The sequence below is a fragment of the Ipomoea nil genome, unplaced genomic scaffold (genome assembly GCF_001879475.1).
Source record: "Ipomoea nil cultivar Tokyo-kokei standard unplaced genomic scaffold, Asagao_1.1 scaffold0900, whole genome shotgun sequence".
NCBI lineage: Eukaryota > Viridiplantae > Streptophyta > Magnoliopsida > Solanales > Convolvulaceae > Ipomoea > Ipomoea nil.
This window is the reverse complement of record NW_017617328.1, coordinates 2312025-2335506: the sequence shown is the minus strand read 5'-3', so window position 1 is coordinate 2335506 and position 23482 is coordinate 2312025. Positions and strand designations below refer to the sequence as shown.

Below are 23482 nucleotides of genomic sequence, written 5' to 3'. Positions count from 1 at the left end.
CCTATATTGTAATCAAGGTACCAACCCTGAATAATTAATGTCCTAATTGATATGGTAAAGTAGCAAAAATTTATCCAAGTGATGTTTACTTTGAATATGCTGCATTTTGGTGTGTTAGGTATTGCATGTTTATCTATGCTTTCATCCATTCTGATAGTAATCAGATAAAGAAAAACAAATAACTATTTTGCAGTATAATAATAAGACCAACCTGATTAGTCCAACGAATTCAACAAACAGCTCGTACTCGCACCGAAAATACTCTTCCACTCTCTCCTTCAGTCTCCCTACCACATCCACCCAGGCACCCAATGAATACACATAAAAAAAAAAAAAAAAAAAAAAAAAAAAAAAAAAAAAAAAAAGAAAAAGGAAGAGAACATTATTACAAATAACACACACAACATTGGTAAGTGAAGGGAAGAGAAGACAATATGCAAAAGTTATCAAGAGGCAAAGCCTTACAAAAACAAGGTCCAAAGATGGCCTAAATGACAAAGGGCCATATGGCCTTACAAAACCACAAGGCTAAAGAGCCTAAATCTACAAGGCCTTTAAAAGACTTTACAATTATAAACACAACAAGGCCATTTGGCCTTTGGTCATAACCAAGCACAAGGGTCCACCCATCAAGATGAATCCTCTTTATTCCACCTTACAAAGATCCTTCTTACATGTTCATGAGACCACCCGAATAGATCCAGAGCATGAAGCATCCTCTTCCAGAGTTGAATCAGCTCCATGGTGATTATGAATGCCCACTTAAAAAATCAACATAGAATCCCAATTTACATTCAACATAAAACATAAATAAATAAACAAATAAAATTAAAGACGCACTACATATTTTATTTTGTTATGGTCTACTAGACAAATGACCCCCCCCCCCATTGCCCCCCCCCCATTGCCCCCTTAAATAGTCAAGGTGCTCACTATCAAGCAGTACAAGATTAACAGCAAGATGGTAAACTGAATAGACTAAGGCATTTGAACAAAGGCATAATCAGTAAAGGACCCTTGAACAAAGTCAAGGGTCCTTTACTCATGCTCTTAGCCAATTTGCTGTGGTCCATGTGGTATTACATACTGGCTGCAGCTTTGGGCAGTGGAGAAGAAAGGGCCAGTCTTCATAGCAGTGTTTACGCCATTATCACTAATCATAACTGCCACCATTTCTGCAATTTTGTGGAAGGAGAAGCTTTACTTGGGAAGGTACAATAACTAACCTTAATTAATTAAGCGCATAGGTTGTTGTTCATTAATGAACTGACAAAGCTAACTAATTAAACACTGGAACTGTGGGCAGTGTTTGTGGGGCAATACTGCTGATAGGGGCACTGTACAGCTTCTTATGGGGGCAGAACTGGGAAGCAGAGGGCCAGAAAATAGAGGGTGCAGATGAGATGAAAGACACTAAAATGGAGTGCATTACGCATCATCAGTGACTGATGAGACATCCATATATGATATATGATATTATTGTTGCACATTTTCTAGCTTTTACTAAAGCCTCTCTTCAATGGAGTCTTGTCTTGTATTGTTTGCAACTTGCTAGACATGCATGGGGACTAGGTAGAAACCTATGTTCTTGCAAAAGCCCAGACAACTGAATCATTATCTTTAATTTGTACAACGTAACACAGATAATAATATATATAATGGAAGCCACATTATCAACTACATACATCAAACCAACCAACTCCATTTCACATACAGACAGATTTAATTTCCTAGATATTTGTGAAAAAAAAACTTGATGTTACGCTATGGTGAAAAATAACTCAGAAGAACTAATAATGATTGTCCACTTTTATTTGTACTAAATATCCACATGATTGGATTGGCATCCGAATTCCCTCTTTTTTTTTTTTTTTTTTTTTAACAACACAATACTAAGGCATCATCAGTAGCTACTAAATACCTCCCATTGACTAATATCACAATAACAATGAAGCAGTATACTATAAATACCTCCCATCATCAGTATACAAAAACATAAAAACATGTTTTTTCCTACTTCCATTGCAAAGTTGGAAATTTTGGAAAAATGTTTTCCATTTCCAATTATTTTCTATTTTCCATCTAAACATGTTTCCATTTTTTTTTCCACATTACTGAACAGGCCCTAAAACCTAGTTTATAATCAGCACTAATCAATCTTAGCTACTAATATCACAATAAGATAGTCAATAAGATACTAATATCACAATAACAATAATATTTAAAATAAATTAACAAAAAATTGAAATAAATTAATATAAAATAATTTTTTTTTTAAAAACTTACCGGTTATTTTGGGAATCGGCAGCTACGGGGTGTTCGGTGGCGGTGGCGAGTGAGGCAATCCGGCGAAGGAAGGGCGGCGGCGAGTGTGGCTGAGGCTGAGGCGGTGGTTGTCGGCTGTTGTCGTCGGCGAAGGAAGAGCGGTGGCGGGAATGACGGTCGGTTCTGGTCTTGGAAATGAGAGGGCGAGAGGAAGGTCGGCTGTCGGCTGTCGTCGGCAGAGGATGGGCGGCGGAATGGCTGTCGTCGCCGGCGAAGAAGGCGGACGGAGGAGAGTATTTCGCGAAGAAGGATTGAAATGGCGAAAAATGTGCGCTGTCGTCTCCAAGTCTGAGGCAAATTGAAATGGCGAAAAATGCTAAGGAGGAGGGTAGGGTATTAATTTTATTTTCTAATAAAATAATAATAAACTCTCCGCGCCACCCTCTCCAGGCGGGTGCCGCGGAAAGTTTATTAAATATTTTAATATTTAATTTTCCTGACACCTTCGGTATGAGGGTGTCGCGGAAAGATTTTTATTTCTTATTTTTTATTTCGAAATTACTTTCCACTACACCTTTATTTTAAAGGTGTAGTAGATTTTTATTTGTTTTAACTTTTCACTACACCTTCATTAAGGGGTGTAGTGTAAAGTTGTACTTATATACTCATTTGTGTACTAGTGCATTACCGATAGCAGCAATCCAATCAGCAAATTCTTGTAATGATTTTCGGTTACCACCATTGGATACCGAACTTAGTCTGAGATTTTTAGTCAAATCTTAAAACCCTGCAACTATTCCATAGATGGTTTTGGAACGGATCTTTGGAGCAGACATGGTTTTTTCTTTGCTTATGCCGGATCTTCGCAATTGGATATTGCACCGTTAGACGAAAGCTAAACCGTCCGTAGTGAGTTCGCATCACAAATTCCGGCGTAAGATTGCTGTGTTGACTCAAAAAGCCATGAATTCAGGTAAATTTTCAAGCACTCATTTCTTAATCTTTGTATTTTCGTTCGTTTTTTTCCTAAAAAATTGTAGATTCATGCACTCTGTAAAGCAAAAGCTCAATACATTATACATTTCGAACTGACCTCATTACAGATCTGGGCTTTCATTTCAGGTGCATGTTGGGAGGCAAATTATGCTATGCGCACGTGCGCACCTTGCAAGGTGCGCACGGCGCTAAAACGGCGTCGTTTTCACGGAAAACGACGCTGTTTTAACTAACAAAAAAAAATTGTTCGAAACGGCGTTAACGGCTTATTCGTTATGAAATTATGAATATACAGTTATGACATTATGAATGTACAGTTATAGAATTATGAATGTATAGTTATGGAATTATGAACTTACAATTATGAACATAGAGCTTCGAAAATTATGAATGTTCGGTATGGAATTATGAATATACAGTATGGAATTATGAATGTACAGTTATGGAATTATGAATGTACAGTTATGAAATTATGAACATAGAACTCTGACATTATAAACTTACAATTATGAACATAGAGCTTCAAAAATTATGAATTTACAGTTATTGAATTATGAATGTACAGTTATAGAATTATGAATGTACAGTTATGGAATTATGAATGTACAGTTATGAAATTATGAACACAAAGCTGTGAATATATGCTCCTATAACGAAGCGGTATGAAATTAAATTAAAAAAAAAAAAAAAAAAAAAAAAAGGGAAGATAACGGTGCCTGACGGCACCGTTACCGTGCCCATGATGCACGCTGGGCACGAGCCCACAGCATAACTATCCATGTTGGGATATCGCCTAGGGTTTGCTTAAGATGAGTTCTTTCATTCCTAATTTTGGTTCCTTTTTTTGCTAAAAAAAATGTAGATTCATGGATTTCATGCAATTTGTAAACCAAATTAGATTTATTCTGAAGACACTGTTTAAACTGCAATGTTATTTTGTTAATGTGATTTCTGTTTTTTATGAGTATTGGTTTTCTATGGCATGCATGTGTATTAAGTAGTTTGAATTTTGCTTATAGACTACCTATTTCATAAGTCTTATTTTTTTCTATGAAGATAAGGGAAAAGCACAGTATTGTGAACAACAAAATAAACAATTGAAGAAGTACAAAAGACTTTAGTTCAAAACTAAAGTTTCATTATAATTCAGAGGTACATAATATTAATATTCCCCTTTTCTATTGAAACTATCTTTAGGAATAAATAATTGACATTCTCAATTACACTGTCAATCTTCCAGCCAACCATTTAGAAAGTCATTTTCTGCGTTTGCCATTTAGAATGTCATCTTCAGTGTTTGCCATTAGGTGGTCCACTACCTGGAAAAAAAAAAAAAAAAAAGCCTATGCAAAACCGTGTATAGATGATTTATCATGTTGCAGTGAATTAGTTAAGTCTGTACTTCTAATTTGAAGCATGCCCACATGCCCATAAGGCATATAAATATTCCTAATAGGCATCAATGTCTGCTTCAAATAGTTTTACAGGCTAAATTGTCTCAAAATAGAATTCCCCTGGTGGAATCAAAGAAAAATGTTCCATGAATACAAAGTTAGTGTTAATATATGATGAGTAATATATTTTTTAAACAAAGTTAATACAAACTGTTTTTTTTTTTTTTTTTTTTTTTTTCCAAATGTGATGGGTAGTAAGTGTTACATATAGTGATAGGCATTGCAGTTAAGAATGTGAATAGTTTTTATTAGTAAAGATAAACATAGCAGCATGAGATCTAAAAAGTGTGACATATCTATGTGACTTTGCATAGCTAATTATATTCTTTTTAAATAATTTTGAACTTGTATATAATGCATCTTATATATAAATCACAAAATAAAGAATGAGCATGTAGAAACTAATATTTTTTTCAATACATATCAAAACACAATGTTTATATATTATGATTGAAAAACTTTCTTTAAAAAATTGGAACTAACAATGTATTCTATGTTTGGTAATTTTTTCAGCATACAAATGGTAAAATGATAAAGAAGATTTCAATAAGAGGTTATTAGGAACACATGTATTAGAATTTTGATGATACCAATGTAACTTAGAAGTAGACCCCTAACTTTTTGTCATTTGTTTTCGTTACCTTTGTCTTAGACAAAAGGTACCTTAACTCATTATGTAATTCGTGTTAAGCTAGACAAACACACGAAACCGAGTTAAGAATCTTTTTAGTTAGGTCTCTTCTTGTGACGAAAGAAGAACAGCTTGATGAAGCAAAGTCACAACTCGTCTGGACGACGAAAGATGATCTTCTCAACCGAAAGCTAAAACCGAAATAAGCCTTCTGACATTAATGACTGTCAAAGACAACACATCTTCTCTCAACTCAAGAAGAATGTGTCAATCTATCTAATCCGAAGATCATCCTAGGAAGAAAAATATCCTAGAAACGGGAGCACACTTACCAAGGTGCATTAAATGTCAAAGTACTATTTTTCAGTGCTAGAAGACAAAATAATCAAAAGTGCTTGTCTCCAACGGCTATGAAGTACAATCGCATTAAATGAAGCCATAAATGCACAAGGCTCTCCGGTTATTAACCACTGGATTATAGGTTTGAAATGTCATCTCCCTCTAACGGATGAATTTCTTCTCACCTATAAATACCCATCTTCTTCATGATAGAAGGGGCTGGTTTTCTGAACGATCAATCTCTCATTCACAAAAGCTCTTTAAATTAAGAACACTATCTCAAAAGCTTTTGTAATCCAGTGATTCAAGGTGTAATTCTTTGTAGAAGCAAATCTGATATCATTCACAACCTTGAAGAAGTCTTGCAACTTTGTACACGCTGCTTACCCATCCAGCCACCAGCTAGTCAAGACTTCACCGTGTTGGAAAACTCAAAGATCAATCTCATTCAATCCTCAACTCTGAAGAAGAAGTTGATAGAGGCGGAGTAAACTCTAGGAGTTGAAAAACCTTCAAGTAGCTGTCCGGCTTAGTGTTCAAGGAAGCTATCTTGGTGTAATTTGTACTAAGGAGTGATAGTGCAAACCTTTCACAAGTTGTGAAGGAAGAGTGGAGTAGGCACAGTTGGCCGAACCACTATAAAAATCTCTTGTCCCTATCTCTTTACTTTTCAGCGTTTACTTTCGTGCATTGCATTTCACTCGCCCTAACCGAAAAGTTCTCCACAAGATCAAACAGTGCAAAGAAATCTAAAACCTATATTACATATCCGTTGTGTAATAAGCCCGAAAGGAGCTATTTTCGTGAGAAAATGAATTGAGTCTATTCACCCCCCCCCCTAGACTCTCCCTTCGACCCTACCGGGACCAACAGAGGTAACAACCATAATTGAAATAAGTATAACATATAAGTTGAATTAAGGATTGAAATTAGGTATGCATTTGGAATTTACCTCTATTTGTAGCAATGTGTTTCTTTTTGCAGCACATTGCGACAAAACTTCTTTGTTAATTGTAGCATCTTCCCTTACTTGACCAAATTATTTGTAGAATTCACCTTGATATTTTCACAAACAGTTTGCAGGTATGAATTATTATTGCTAGGTTTTGCAGATTCAGTCAATAGTACGTACGCCTACATTCCCATTTCATTTATACAATCAATTGGTGCACACTATGAGCAGTATGAGTTAACACATTCATTCGCTATTCAATCAAAATTAGAAGTGGAAGGCTTACCCGCTATTATATCCGCAAATAGATCCCCTTATTCAGTTGTAGTCCTGCCAGAGCTCCTGCTTCTCCCTTAATTGCAGCCTCAGAGTGCTTATGTTGCTCTGTGCTCTCTAATATGACAAACACTCCACAAAGCCTGGCTCCGACTCCACAGATTCCCTCAGCGTCTCCAATACTCTGCCATATAAGCTATTTATACAGTTACATATGCTGAATATACATTGTAAAATATTAATGATTAACCATCGTTTCTCCAAACGATGGGTCTCCCAAATAATAGCTCATCGCTTCAATCAATGAGAAATAAATGTTAAACAGTAAATGTAATCGAGATGTGAAAGGACACCTTTTTTACCGAGCTTTTACGCAAAATATCAACACAATAGTTATTATCCTTAAACGGCACCGTTCTTGTTGGGCGGAAAGTTTTTGCTAACCTTTATTTTGCTTTAATATAGATAGAGATAGAGATTGGTCTAATTATTGTTGAAATGTCATACATAACTAGCCATTGTTATAAATATTTCAGTTTATAACCATTATCCACTCCTCCGATCCCTATATTTATGTTTACATGTACGATTATTTTCAGTTGTATATTTAGGAATAGTTATTAATGAAATGCTTGTTCTGTAAGTTTTTTCCACTCTGATCTACTTTTATGTTATCTTCTTTATATTACATTGGCGTACAATCGTATTTACATTTGATGTCGTAAATACGACGACTACTACGAATCCGTAATAATATGAATGTCAGATCATACGGGGATCTTGTGTTTGGTTTACTTATGGTTTTAAGGGACTATGTCCGGTTCACGGCGTAAGGCCAGAGGTTTCCGAACTAAATAAAGCTATATAGAAATTGCCAAAAAATCCCCCACAAAGCATTTAATGCGGCAAGTGGAGCGCATGCGTAAGGTCGGGGCGGTTCGGCGGTGTGGCTAATCCCTCCACGTGTCATGTTGTTCCTAACTTCTTCGGACCTAGGCCCATGGCGCGGGCTGAAAGAGCTAGGTTTGGGTCTCTAAGTATTTCAGGTCGGATGATCAGGCCCGGTCTCGGATGACCTGGGTGATGTATTGACGATTAACGTTTGTGTGTGAGTGATGCTTGGGTTAAGCTCGAGTTTGAGTCAACGTGCGAAGAGGTCGGTTATGCTCGGATCCGGCTCAACCCGATAAAGGGACCCGGTACTCATCAAGTCCACTTTTCGCTTGCTATTCTTCTCGAATCTAGAGTTTCCCAAGCTATTTGACATGCAAGGACTTTCTCGACGCTTTCTCTATGCACCCGACTTAACCATATCTAATCAGTGTAAGTGCTTCCCGAGCTTTTCGATTTTTAATGCAACTTTAAATTGTTATTAATTTTTAGCCTATCTGACTTTCCCATTTTAAAATGTCTCGCTTCTCTCAAGGATAAGACATGTCGAACATCTCAGCCAGAGATTACGATGACATGGTCGAGATCGGCTCCTTCTCGGTCTCCTCATTCAACTCAACCATCCAGGAGATCGAGGAGTTCCCCCGTGACCTATTAGAATCATCCCAGGCCTTGAGGGTCAAGCCAAGCGACGTCCTTCAATGCTGCCTCCGGCTGACCAATGTTGGAGAAAGGGCTTGTAATCTGTAATACATTTGAGATACAACAATAATACAGAATACAACAGAGAACAAAAACTAGATCATTTGATATCTTAAGGCGTGTCATCACTTTCCTATAAGCTTTAAATCTCCCTCTATAAAAGCAACAAGGTTCAAGATTTAATCTTATGGGATACAAGAAGATGAATGAAATTCTCAAGTTGCTTTGTTTGAGAATTTCCTGTTGAATTGTAGAACTGTGAAATATCTCAGTCTTATGCAAGTTTATTGCACGTCCCTTTCAGATGTTTCTCCAAAATATTTATAGATGAAAAATATATCTGTTTGGAGAAGTTACATGGAAGTTGCTGTGATTTAAAACTCAACTTCCATAAGATAAGATATATCCTGAATGATATAATCACTGGAGAAATAATTAAATTTATTTTGAGTCAGTAACTGTATGCAAAATTATATATATATATATATATATATATATATATATATATATATATATATATATATATATATTTAAAATATTCCTTGCGCATGAAACCATGCAAAGGATAAATATAAATAATATACATATATGTAGTTCAATAATCTCAAGCATACAGCTACATATACCAAGCATGTTAAGTGTAACTTTGAAGCATATAGCTATATATCTCAAGCATATAGCTATATAAAACTCAAGCATATAGCTATATATTCCAAGCATATAGCTATATATCACAAGCATTTAGCTATATAAATTTCTCCCAATATTTTAATTAACTTTCTACCAAACTAAAATAATATTTACAACTCCACAACTCCAAATATTATTTAAGCTTTCATGCTAGTTCATCTGAAACATTAATCTCCATTACTATATAAATTTCCAACATTCCTCCTCCATTTATATAGTAAAGATTTATACTTTACCAAGATAAATCCAAAACTCATGCATAAATGAAAGTGTCTTAGAGATTGAACGTTCACATAGTGTTATATGCGTTACATTAATTCGGATTGCAGTGATGGACGAACCTTGAATCACGCAGTCTCTTTGAAGAAACGTAGATATAACACACACAAGTTTTACAGTCATTACAACTCACTGTAACTTGACACTATTATGGCTATGTGTCCGTATCCATTAATGAGCACGTACTATGTAAAGCCCAAACTTGTTTGAAGCGACCACACTTCATGCTCACAGAGGCTAATCTTTTATATTATGCACTGCACCTTGCATTTTTTCAAAAGATCAGTTAAGAGTAAAAAATCATCCCTACAACAATGCAGAACCAAGCATCACTTTTCCTTGGGATATAATTTTTAATTATAACTTTTGATGCTTGCAATCATAGAATGAAGTACTCATCTACATTGAACTCAAGGTCTAACGTAATAACTTAGACGTGAGTTGAGCTTTCCTTCACTTGCAATTAAATAATTTAGGCTTTCCATATCCCTTCCGATGTCTTTAAAACCATGTCCCTTGCAAAGAATTTTGCAAACGGATCCGTTAAAACCGGGACTGTACCAAGTCCAGTGCTACAACACTATTACCTAGGATTTCCCACATAGCTAAGTCTCAAGCCCATGTGTCTTCACTTGCCATTATAAACACTTGTTTATATGATAAGGCCAGTGTAGTAGCGCTGTCATAATGTACTGAACTGGTGACATCGGTTTTGGCCAAACCGGAATCTAAATAATTAAATTCCTTAGCCAATCAACTTCTTGCATGTCAAAGCCAATGCAAGAAATTCAGATGCCGTAGTTGAAAAAGCAACTTTGCTTTTAGAAACCCATAAAACAACACCTCCTCCAAGCAGAAATATCCATTTACTAAATGAGGAACAAGTTTCATGATTACACATTCAACTGGCATTAAAATATCTTTTCAGGATGGAAATTTCTATTAAATATACTAAACCATAATTATGGTTTTACTCAAGTATATCAAAATTCCTTTTAATCTCATCCACTTAGCCAACTGAACATGATGATAGATAGAATTTTAATATTCTATTAATGAACTGGTGAAATAAAATATTTAATTGATTATAACCGGAACCCACTTAATAGGTTCCTAATCAATAAATATTTATATCCTGCAAATTCTACAACCAAGAATTTCAATCATCATGTTGAACTTATTAGCAGTGAGGACTTCTTAAAATAAAAATTTAACCTCCTCCATTTGAGACATCATCAACTTTGGAGAATAAACCTCCTCCATTCAGAGAACATCAACTTTGGAGAATAAACCATTTTGATTTTAAGCTTTTAACTTTTCATGTTTCTTCTAGACTGAACAATCATACCAACTTAAATCATAATTCATGATTTAAATTTGAACTTTCTTTTCACTGCTAACTGCCAGCCATATTAGATAAACTAGTAAACTTTTTGCCTTTCAGAATTTTAACACATTCTCAATATGAGAAACTTTTTGTTAAAGGCATTCATAAATATTATGAATTTCATTATGCATATCTCATGCATAAAACTTTCTACATCCCTTCATAAGAAATATAACAGAATATTTCAAAGGCATTTATGACTTTATCAGAAATATTAACAACATAATATTTCAAAAGCTTTCACAAGGATAAAAATCATCCGTGTGCTTTAAATAATCAATAATTCCATGCATGACATTGAAATTATTTCCAACTTACAATCATTAAACATTGTAACCATGCATAAGAAAACAAAAAATTGATAACACCAAATTAATTCAAAATTGCCAGATTTATAGCACCTCAAGATCCAACATATTATACATGTATCTTGTACACTACGCATGCAAGCGAGACAAAGTCAAAATATAAAAATATTTATATACATGCATAAACATATCCTTGTATTTAGCAGGCTATGCAAAATTCAAAAGAATCTCATGCATATCTTCTAGACATAAGCCAGAACTTAACCAGTAAACAAAATAAAACTTACATTCATGCCGAGGCAGAGACAAATAAAAAGTATTGTACCGATCTCATCCTGTAGCTTGTATCTGCTTTAATGGTCATCACTTTCGGCCTTTGACACGCTGAAACCACACACCCACTCTATGGAAGTACACATCTTCTCATGTCAATTAATCATGGCTAACAAAATGATTTATTTAAATAAAATCATTTTACACATCTCACTAATTATCTTGGCATCACTTGATGCCCCATGACTTTAAGTGAAGATGAAAACAAAACTTGCATAACATGAATTTAATCTACATGTACAACATGTACACAGCATGCCATGAATAACAGGCAAAAATCGCATGAAAAACCTTCTTGTACAATAGAAAGTGATTTCTGTCATCCTTACCACCAAATTCGAAATTCTCATTCCAAAATATTTCCGTGATTGGAAACTGTTCACGCCTGGAATCTTGTCTTCAAAACTTTCAAGACAAGACCATGATCACAGATTTAGAAAATTTAAAGATTATAGATTGTTGGAGAAAGGGCTTGTAATCTGTAATACATTTGAGATACAACAATAATACAGAATACAACAAGGAACAAAAACTGAATCATTTGATATCTTCAGGCGTGTAATCACTTTCCTATAAGCTTTAAATCTCCATCTATAAAAGCAACAAGGTTCAAGATTTAATTTTATGGGATACAAGAAGATGAATGAAATTCTCAAGTTGCTTTGTTTGAGAATTTCGTGTTGAATTGTAGAACTGTGAAATATCTCAGTCTTATGCAAGTTTATTGCACGTCCCTTTCAGATGTTTCTCCAAAATATTTATAGATGAAAAATATATCTGTTTGGAGAAGTTACATGGAAGTTGCTGTGATTTAAAACTCAACTTCCATAAGATAAGATATATCCTGAAATAATTAAATTTAATTTGAGTCAGTAACTGTATGCAAAATTATATATATATATATATATATATATATATATATATATATATATTTATATATTTATATTTATATATTCCTTACGCATGAAATCATGCCAAGGATAAATATAAATAATATACATATATGTAGTTCAATAATCTCAAGCATCCAACTACATATACCAAGCATGTTAAGTGTAACTTTGAAGCATATAGCTTCAAAATGCATAAAACCTTATGCATGAAAGTATCCAAACATGCATTAATACTCTCAAGCATATAGTTATATATCTCAAGCATATAGCTATATATCACAAGCATATAGCTATATATTTCAAGCATATAGCTATATAAAACTCAAGCATATAGCTATATATTCCAAGCATATAGCTATATATCACAAGCATTTAGCTATATAAATTTCTCCCAGTATTTTAATTAACTTTCTACCAAACTAAAATAATATTTACAACTCTACAACTCCAAATATTATTTAAGCTTTCATGGTAGTTCATTTGAAACATAAATCTCCATTACTATATAAATTTCCAACAGGGAAGTAGGACCAATTATTAATGAAAAACTTGCTTTAACAGTTTTCTCCATTCCACTTTTCTCCTATCTTCTCAGTATTACTTTGACGTACAATCGTATTTATATTAGTCCAGGGAATTGAGTTAAGGAAGACCGAAATTACAACAACCATAAAAATCTAGTTTAAAAAGTTATTCTCATAAATTTCTTTTCGTTACCGGCCTATTTGAGATTAAAACAACAAATAATAATTTAAACTTCTTTGCCAAATAGAAACTAACACTCCAAAATTAATTTTAAAAAGTATATTTGAACTTTTAATATAATTTTCTTTAATCAAGCAATTAAAAAATTATTCAAAAAGCTCTACCAAACATTTTATTTCCGTGGCTTTCTTAATCACATGATGCAAACTTAGAGTAGTATTATATTACAATATTGGGAAATTAGTCATCACTATTTGATGGTGCGCACCGAATAAATTTTATTTTTATGTAATAGTCTGTAAACTACTTATGAGAGATAAATTTAATTTGACTATAAAAACTATATGCGATGAGCCCTACGAAAAGAGTGTTGACAACAATTGAACCTATGACCTTACAAGAATCATGTTCTATGACCCTACCCACTTAGCTCCCATGTCACAACCTCAACTGGTCAGTCAACCCAAAGTATTATAAAAACATTATTATAGAAATAAGATAATTAATTTAATTAAAAGCAGTAATTATATTAACTACATTAGAATTATGTTGGTTAATTACATTTTTTTTATCTCTAATCTACAAACCTAATAAGAGAAAATAAAGATAGGTCCTTAACAGGAACTAAAAAATGTTGGTGTAATTGTTTGTTAAAATGAATGGTTCATATTATTTTGATTAATATTTTTTATTATTTTTTCTATTTTACCGTCTATTATATCATTTACTTTTTCTAAATACCCCTGTATTCTGTCAATGTAAATTTTAGTAACAGAATATTCCGTTAACTATTTATTTTTCTTAACTTACTCTTTGATTTTCATAAGTAAGGTCTTAGGTTCGAACCCTATCCCAATCAAAATTTACATAATTGAAAACATATACTACGAATATGTTAGTGTATTAAAAAATACAATATAAAATTTAACATGAATTTTGGTCATTAATTAGAATCACGCATTGGCATTGATAAAACGTTACACCTAATTTACAGTATATATTCAATACATATGAGAAACTATGCCTATTATCATTGTCTTTTTGAGAAAAGATGATTTTTTTCTGTTTATGAAGGTGCACTGCGCTTAGGCACTAAAATTGTAGTGAAGCACACCATGGATGAGACTAGATTAAATAAAAAATTGGAGGGGCAACAAGAGGAAGCATAGATTACACCAATTAATAAGGTTTTGTGTTGTAAAAATTATGCTTGGGTACTATCCAGTGAGGATGTTTCTCTCTAAAACTGCTACTGGACTAGTTAATTTTATGAAAAATTATGCCACATACATCTCATAGTTATGTATTCTTGAAATATTTACTTTTATTATGAAAAATTTGATAATCTTGCATTGATATTCGTTAGAATACGGAATGATACTCTGATAAATTATTAAAATATTAATTTAAAAATACACATTGTGGCATTAATTGTAACATTAATTATTTCCCAAACCATATAGCTTTATTATATAAAGGATTTTAATAATAAAATATTAGCCGCACCTTCTATAGCGGGTGCCGCCATTCTCTTATTATTTTAATAATATAATATATGAGGCACCTTTTATAGCAGGTGCCGCGGATACCTTTATTATTATTTTAACTAGTAATTCACCCGCGCGATGCACGGAGAAAAATTATGTACTCATGCTATTTTTGGTGAATATGTTACTTGTCTTAGCATGAAATTGCAATTACTCTTTCTTGTTGGTTTGTGGTTTGTTTTAGTGGTGCTTGCTGCATCCCAATTTGTGATGGATGATTTGAGGTGTAACACATAATTGATTTATTCCCTTGCCAATAGCTTTGTTAACCACTTAATAATTGGATTAATTCTTGATCTTGTGTGTTATGCATTGCTAGTGAAGGCTTATGTGAGATTCTGGTCATAAGTGATTTGCTAGAACTTGCCTCATTACTCCCTTAGTGATGTCATAGTTTTGCATGTTTTGAAGTGATTTAGGCCATTTTTGTTTAGCCATAGCCTTTAAACCTGTCCATATATGTATTTTTATCATTCGTGTCCCCATTGTGCCTTTTGTTTGTTTAAATAAGTGCTAAGCACTTATCCCCTCATTGTGATTATTTTTCTTTGCTTTACCCAATTATTATAACCCTTAGCCCTTAGCCAAATATTTCCCTTCCACCCATTGAGAGAATGAAACTTTTATCTTTATTATTTCTGTAAGAAGAGTTTTATGGAGTTATGCCAAAAAGCAGCTGATATTACAAATGTTCAAGTGTGAAGGAATTGAAAGATTGGATTGAAATTGTGTTGCAGTATTCATTTGAGCTATATATCTAATCTAAAAACATAATAAGTCTCAATGAATGTTATATCCTTGATTTATGTCCCTCTTTTTATATGCTAATAAAGGTATACATTTTACTTTAAATGGTGTACACTTTAATGTTATTAGACAAAATGTCCCTACTATATTCTTGTTAGACGAAACTACCCTTACACCGTTATAACACCGTTACTTTTTAATTCAACATTGATGACTGTAACACCCCACTTTTCTTAAACCTTAATTACAAAACTTTAACTTAAAAATGATACTAAACAGTAATAAGATAGTATTAAGAACTTAGAGTTCAAACCATAAGAGGTGTCACCGCCACAATCACCACACACGGTGATTGCACAGGCAAGGAAAAGTTCTACTAGAGTCAAGTTTAACAACTACAACCAAATCTTGGGCAGTAAAACCCCGATGTCCAACACCATCAAAAACATCATCTAACCAGAACTAACATACAAGTCTTAACAAACATAACTATAAAGAGTTTAGACTACAACTAACACTCTAAGCTAAGCTAGTCTAACTCGATCGCGCTCAAGAACTGGGCCCACCTGAAAGGGGTTAACAAACAAGCAAATAGAAAACAACCTGTTAGCACGAATGCTAAGTATAACGCCACTCAACCTTGTAAAGTACTATAGAATATACTTTTGGAAAACATTTGCCACGTACACTTAGACCAAGTAATCTTAATCACTTTAAACTACACTTAAACATACTCAACAATAAGTTTTAGATACTTGCAACCTAATCATTAAATAGGCATGCTTTCTCAAACATTTAATTAATCAACAATCTCAAGCTTTCACAAATATAACTTATCATGGCGAAAAACACTACTCATGCTCAAACTGATGGATAAAGATATACTTAAACTTTAACAAGAAATCTCATGCTATCAAGATAATCAATAAATGACAATATAAAGTCATGCTTCTTCTCATACTTTCATGCAAAACATGCAACTCACATAATTATGCAATAAGATGAACATGATGCTTTAGCATAAGTATAGATAGATATACATATACACTCTTTCTTTTGTAACAAGGAACACTTTTTCAGTGGAGGTTTCTATTGAGTCACAATGACTCGCTTTTCTCTTCTTTCACTTGAGTCTCTTGACTCGCTTTCTTTCTTTCTTTATTTCTTTACTTTTACTCGTGGGCGAGGTAGGAACTTCACCATAATGTGAACGGGCCTATCTGGGCTCGGCATTTAGCCGGCCTAATACTCATCTCGCCCACAGAATCACTCTCTTGGTTATTTTCTCTAACTCTGTGGAATCAGGTATCGTACTTGTCAGTGTGCACACCCCCTGACTGGGATTCCAAGCCCGGCGGGTAGTATCCAACCTAGTAACTCGAGAATATCGACCTCGTTACTTCACATCGGATCGCAATGTCCGTTTCTTTCTCAACTTTCTTTCTTTCTCTTTTCTTCCGAAAGGACATAGTCCAAACGGGCCTCCAAAACCTCGGATTACTCACACTAGATACATATAGTTACAACTCATACACTTCTTTCTTATGCAACAAATCTATTTATGCAATCTCATGCACATAGTTTCTCAACAACTTCTCTTTTCTCACAAATTGGAAATCAAATTATCCTGCAACATCTCAATGCAACTAGATGATGATTTTCCAAAATAGATATAGGTTTTGGAAAGAATACTTAGGCTTACTTAGAGCCAATGATGCACTTTAAATCAAGAAATGCTAAACATGCTATTTTACTGTAAAGAATAACTCAATTTCTCTTTCACTGTGAATTAGGCAAACAAAGTACTAACTCATGTTCATAACTCAATTACTTAGCAAATCTTCTTAGCAAACACTTAGTAAGTATTGATCGATCATGCTCTTTAAACTCAAAATATACTTCATAAACTCATTTACTATAAACTAGAAATCATGCTCTGTACATGTCAAACTCTCACATTCTTGGAAAGGCTTCTCAATAATTCAATACAAATACTTAGGCAATGCTATTCAAGAAAAACTTATCAAATAATGATCATGCTTCTCAATCCAACAATCAAATAATGATCATGTTTCTCATTCAAATAGCTAAGCTCAAACACTTCAAATTCTCATCACTGTAAACCATTTACAGAACACAACAATAATAAATATCATCACACTTCTAAAAAACAAGCATTTCAACTCCAAATTCAACGAAATCAAGTTCTACAAGTGTGTCGCATCGAACCCGAGTGTCCGAGCCTCAAGGGCCCACCAGTCCTGGTACGATTGACACGTAGCTGAGGCACAGAGAGCCCGGCCAAACATCTTTTTGGCCTGGCGGAGCTTGGTGGCGGGGCTTGAGGAGCCCAGCCACTTGGCTCCGACAAGCGGCGGCCTTGGGCAACGGTTCTAGCTGAGAACCGTGCCCAAGGGCCGGCTCTCCACGGGACTAGCCGGCGGTCCTTGCCTAGGACCATTGGCTAGTTTCGTGACACAACCTGGTGCACAGACAGCACCAGAGGTTTCCTTCTTCATCTGAACACAACTCAGAGCAACAAAACACATCTCCAAACCTCAATAAATCACTTATAGATCAACAATAACTCAATACTAGCTCAACAACGACAATAATCTAGCATTTCTAAGCAGTTACACCATCAAACTAGACTTCACAGAGTCAAATAAAACTAGATGGGAGTCCATAGGTTATACCTCTTCTTGTTCTTCTTCCTTGTGTGGATCTCAGCATCCTCTCCATTCAATTTCCACCACTTCCTTCACCACCTAAACACCCCAAACAACAACAATAATCTAAGGCTAAGAAAACTCAGAGAATGGAGGCAAAGAAGACACTAAAACAAAGAGAGGAGATGAATGATGAAGGATGGAACTTACTGTGAATGCTCCTTCTTTCTAGCAGACAAAGATTGAGAGAGGCAAGAAGTGAGATCAGGGAATCAATGAGGGAATAGTGTGGGTTTTATAGGGTGCAAAACCCTAGGAGATTCTCTCATGATTGGTGGAGGGCAAAAATGGTCTTTTGGTTATTTCTTCAAAAGCATCAGACAAGGCATTGGAAGCTTGTGGTCCACCATGCAACATGGACCAAAACCTAGAAGGATAGTTTTAAATAGTTTGGAGGTTAAAATAGATTTTTCCCAAAATAATTTCTAGATGACCACTTGGTTTATGTTTCTCAGATTTCTTCCGGTTTCACTTGGATTGACTTTTGGGTCAAAACTTGGCACGCAATGTACCCGAGAATTTAGGATTTTAGAAATAGAATAAGTCCTGGTGTTGAATTTATTTAAAACGTAGCTCAAAATAATTAATTCAAACACCATTTTCATCATAAAAATTTTGGAAGAGTGAAAAATGGCTATTTTGTAATTTCTTAAAACAGAATTTAGAAAATTAAATTTTGCGTTATCACAATGACTCCATCATTATTACCATGCACTTATATCTGTGAATGTTATTATTATTAATTGTATTTAATTTATATAACCTATGTTAGTTTTCTATGGTTAGAATAAGTCTACTGTCTGTATCCTATTAGATAGGAGTAGTTAGAAGTAGACTGAGATATACTCTCGTGTAATTCTATCGGATTGTGAATTGAATTTGAATCTCTGAGTTCTCATCTGGTATCAGCCTAAACACGATCCTCCACCACCCAAAACGCTTCCCCCTCCCGACCGTACCCATGTCGTCTAACTCATCCGACCGTACTCCCTCGGCTGCCGGCATGCCATCTTCGGCGAATTCAAACCCCCTCGCCGGAGCTCACCATTTTATATCTATGAAGCTAACCTCTAGGAATTTTTTATTTTGGAGAACTCAGCTGTTACCATTCCTTCGAGGTCAAGATTTGATTGGTTTTGTTGATGGAACCAATCCGTGCCCGCCCGCCACCCTCACCACCGTGTCCGGCAATTCCGGCACTGGCACCACGACCACGACTACGGTCCCCAATCCGGCGCACAAGACGTGGACTCTCCAGGATCAATCGATCCTTTCTTTGTTGATATCCTCGATGTCGGACGAGGTTTTACATCTCGCGGTTGGCCGGGATACCGCCGCGGATGTCTGGCGATCAATCTGCACCGCCCTTGGCTCCAACACGCAAGCTCGTTGTTTGAGTTTGCTGGGTCAATTTCAAGCACTCCGGCAAGGCAATTCCACCCCGGGCGATTATCTCGGACGTGCCGAACTTCTGGTAGAAGCACTCGCGCAAGCCGGGCAGCCCCTATCCATGGCCGAACAAAATTTATATGTTCTGCGTGGTCTAAGGCCTGAGTATCGTGCGTATGCGGCTTCCCTCACTGCTCATGCGCCTGTGTCGCTCCCCCACCTTGCTGATCACCTTCAGGCCGCCGATTTCATCTTGGCGGACGATTTCCCAGAGGCCGGCAGTGCTGCACCTGCTGCTTTTTATTCTGGCCGAGGTCGCAGAGGACGCCACCAGACCGGAGGCTTTGTTCCGAACAGTGCAGATGGCAGTGGTGGTCGGCAGTCTCAGTGGCGTGGTGGCAGAGGTGGCCGAAATCAGAGGGGAGGCCGAAATCAACGCGGGGTACCGAAATGTCAAATTTGCAGGGCCCAGGGTCATACTGCAGTTTACTGTTATAAACGGTACACGACTCAACCACCCGCGCAGGCCAATGTTGCAGTGTCCGGCGAGTCCTCGGGCACATCCGTACCGGCCGAAACGTGGTATCCTGACACGGGTGCCACGGCTCATGCCACTCCTGATGCCGGCATGATGACAGCCGCGGAAGAGTACACTGGTCCGGATACGCTCCGGGTGGGAAACGGTACAGGTTTAGTTATCTCACACGTTGGCCATGCATCAATCCCCACTGTTTCCAAACAATTATTCCTATATGATGTATTACATGTCCCGAAATTAACTGTCCCTTTATTGTCTGTTCAGAAATTCGCTAAAGAAAATAGTGTGTTTTTTGAATTTCATGACAGCTATTTTATTGTGAAGGATTCCAAAACCAAGGTGGAACTTCTTAAAGGCCCGACTTCTGGCGGTTTATACAAGCTACCTGTGTCTCAGAGTCAATTTGCGTTCGTCAGTTCCCGGGCAACTCCCACAACTTGGCATGCCAGACTTGGTCATCCACATAGTCTAGTGCAAAATAAAATATTACAGCATTGTTCAGTTTTTCATCATAATAATAATAGTTTCGGGTCCTGTAAGGCTTGTCATCTCGGCAAGTCCTCTCGCTTTCAATTAGATAGGATAAGTGAGTCCAGCAAAAATGTACTAGATTTGGTGTATACAGACATCTGGGGCCCAGCACCAGTTGTGTCGTCTAGTGGTTACCGCTATTTCCTTTTGTTTGTTGACGATCATTCGCGCTATTGCTGGTTTTATCCATCAAGGGTAAAATCAGAAATTTATAAAATGTTTGATCTGTTTCGTGTGTTGGTAGAGCGACAATTCTCGCGCTCTATCAAGTCTATACAGTCGGATCTAGGGGGTGAGTACCGCAAACTGCACACCACGTTTCAAACACTTGGGATTAATCATCGCCAATCGTGTGCCTACACACATGAACAAAACGGGAGGGTTGAGCGCCATAACCGACACATTGTCGAAACGGGCTTGGCTCTTCTCGCCCAAGCGGCTGTCCCACAACACTACTGGGATCATGCCTTTGAAACAGCCGCATGCCTAATAAATTATCTACCTTCCTCAGCCTTACACTTTGAAAGTCCATATTACCGATTATACAAAAAGTTACCCCCGTATCAATTTCTTCGAGTCTTCGGGTGCTTATGTTACCCACATCTAAGGCCTTACAACCGACATAAAATAGAGTTCCGTTCAACACCTTGTGTCTTCCTGGGGTATCCTCCCTCCTTCCGAGGATATAGATGCATGGACTTAACTAGTGGGAAGACTTATATCTGTCACCATGTGCGGTTTGACGAGTCTACTTTTCCCTTTGCCACAGGTACATCACCTCAAGCAGTTCCATCACAGCCCGTGCCATGGGCAGCCAGTCTCGTCATACCTGTTCACATTGAGCAAGCAGTCAGTCCCGACTGCTCTACACCACATGACGCCGATCCCCAGCCAATAGCTCAAGAAATACCGCCATTGGCCATTGAGCCCGCTGTCCCGGCTACTCGGGGGCGGGGTCGGGCTCGGGGACGGACACAACCGCAAGAGCGGGAACATGGTATGCGTCTCCGCCGCATGACACACGGGGCTAATGAAGAATTCCACGCCCTGACTGCAATCACTACTGATCCAACTTGTTACTCCCAAGCAGTTGGACACCCGTAGTGGCGGGATGCGATGGACCAGGAGTTTAATGCCTTACTGCATAACAATACCTGGCGCTTGGTCCCACCTGATCCTACTATGAACATAATCGGGTGTAAGTGGGTATTCCGTACCAAACGTACCGCAGATGGCTCTATAGAACGGTACAAGGCTCGCCTTGTGGCAAAAGGGTTTAATCAGGTCGCAGGAGAAGACTTCTTCGACACCTACAGTCCAGTAGTCAAACCCACAACTGTAAGGCTTCTTTTTTCGTTGGCCATCACCAACAAATGGACGCTACGCCAGCTAGATGTGCACAACGCCTTTTTAAATGGCCATCTAGCCGAGACTGTCTACATGAAGCAACCGCCTGGGTATGAGGACCCGGCTCATCCCGATCACGTCTGTCACTTGCAACGGTCTCTCTACAGACTGAAACAGGCCCCCCGGGCGTGGTTTAAAAGACTCCATGACTTTTTACTTACCGCGGGGTTCAGTGCGTCGAAAACAGATGTTTCTCTATTTTACTACAGCATGGATGGGTCTCAGGTTTTTCTCCTTGTGTATGTTGATGACATCATCATGATGGGGAGTAGCGCGACACTGGTCAACTCTTTATTATGCCGACTTGCGACTGCGTTCAAGATCAGGGATCTTGGCAAGCTCAGCTTCTTCCTAGGCATCGAGACCGTCGATGCACATGGTGGTATGGTTTTGTCTCAGCGACGTTATATGTCTGATCTGTTGAACCGAGCTGGTATGGTTGACTGCAAGCAACTCACAACACCTGCATCCACAACACAGTCTGTCACTCCATCAGATGAGCTGTTCGATAATCCCACACAATACCGTCGGATTGTAGGGGCTTTGCAGTACCTCACCATTACCAGTCCTGATCTTTCATACGCGGTAAATCGGTTGTGCCAGTTTATGCATACCCCAACCGTTGAGCACTGGGCTATGGTGAAGCGGGTGTTACGTTATATCAAGGGCACTTTGGATTATGGACTTCGTCTCAGTTCCTCCCCGACTACTGCCATACATGCCTACTCCGACTCAGACTGGGCTGGCTGTCCTATTGACAGGAAGAGTACGAGTGGTTATGCAGTGTTTCTTGGGACTAATCTCGTCTCATGGTTATCCAGAAAGCAACGGACAGTGGCTCATTCTTCGACCAAAGCCGAATATAAAGCCCTAGCTGAAGTCACTTGGGTTGTCTCGCTTCTCCGTGAGCTAGGTCTACACACAGGGCAGCCGTCTACTCTTTGGTGTGACAATTTAGGCGCAACATATCTGTGTGCTAATCCAGTTTTTCACGCCAGAACGAAGCATGTCGAAATAGATTATCATTTTGTCCGTGACAAGGTGGCCAGCGGGGACTTTGTGGTCAACTTTGTCTCGACTAAAGATCAGCTAGCTGATGTCTTCACCAAGCCACTACCCGGACCCAGGTTTACAGCTCTGCGAGACAAGCTCAACGTTGTGTCTCTCACACCGTGTGCTTGAGGGGGTGTGTGAATGTTATTATTATTAATTGTATTTAATTTATAGGAATAAGGGTCAAATAGGCCATCGAACTGCACACAATAATGCAATTAGGCCACTGAACCTAAAAAAACAACAATCAAGCCACTAAACTAACCAATTTCTTTCAATTAGCCTAATTTACAGGTTAGTAACAGGTCACCAAAAAAATTTAAAATAGTTTTTAAAAAAATTATTATTTAAAAATAATAAATTAAAGTATATTAAAATAGTTTTTAAAAAAAAGGAAGAAACTTTCTTCATCTCCATGGCCGGAGACGAAGAAACGTTTT

The 23482-nt window shown here is 37.0% G+C and overlaps 1 protein-coding gene across 1 annotated transcript; it reads left to right on the top strand.

Annotated features, from left to right (window-relative positions):
- The first annotated feature begins 96 nt into the window (after positions 1 to 96).
- Positions 97 to 1639, top strand: LOC109179379 (WAT1-related protein At1g43650-like). The gene is made up of 3 exons (XM_019328875.1): positions 97 to 156; positions 1055 to 1212; positions 1307 to 1639. Exons 1-3 carry the CDS (start codon positions 97 to 99, stop codon positions 1443 to 1445), a joined length of 357 nt encoding a protein of 118 aa, XP_019184420.1. The 3' UTR covers positions 1446 to 1639.
- Positions 1640 to 23482: the final 21843 nt, after the last annotated feature.

Bases quoted from the DNA above. Each gene is read 5' to 3' on its own strand.
- LOC109179379 (XM_019328875.1), top strand. From the start codon at position 97: ATGCTGCATTTTGGTGTGTTAGGTATTGCATGTTTATCTATGCTTTCA. The intron at 157-1,054 runs GTAATCAGATAA...TCATGCTCTTAG, and splicing joins TGCTTTCATCCATTCTGATA to CCAATTTGCTGTGGTCCATG. The intron at 1,213-1,306 runs GTACAATAACTA...AACTGTGGGCAG, and splicing joins GAGAAGCTTTACTTGGGAAG to TGTTTGTGGGGCAATACTGC.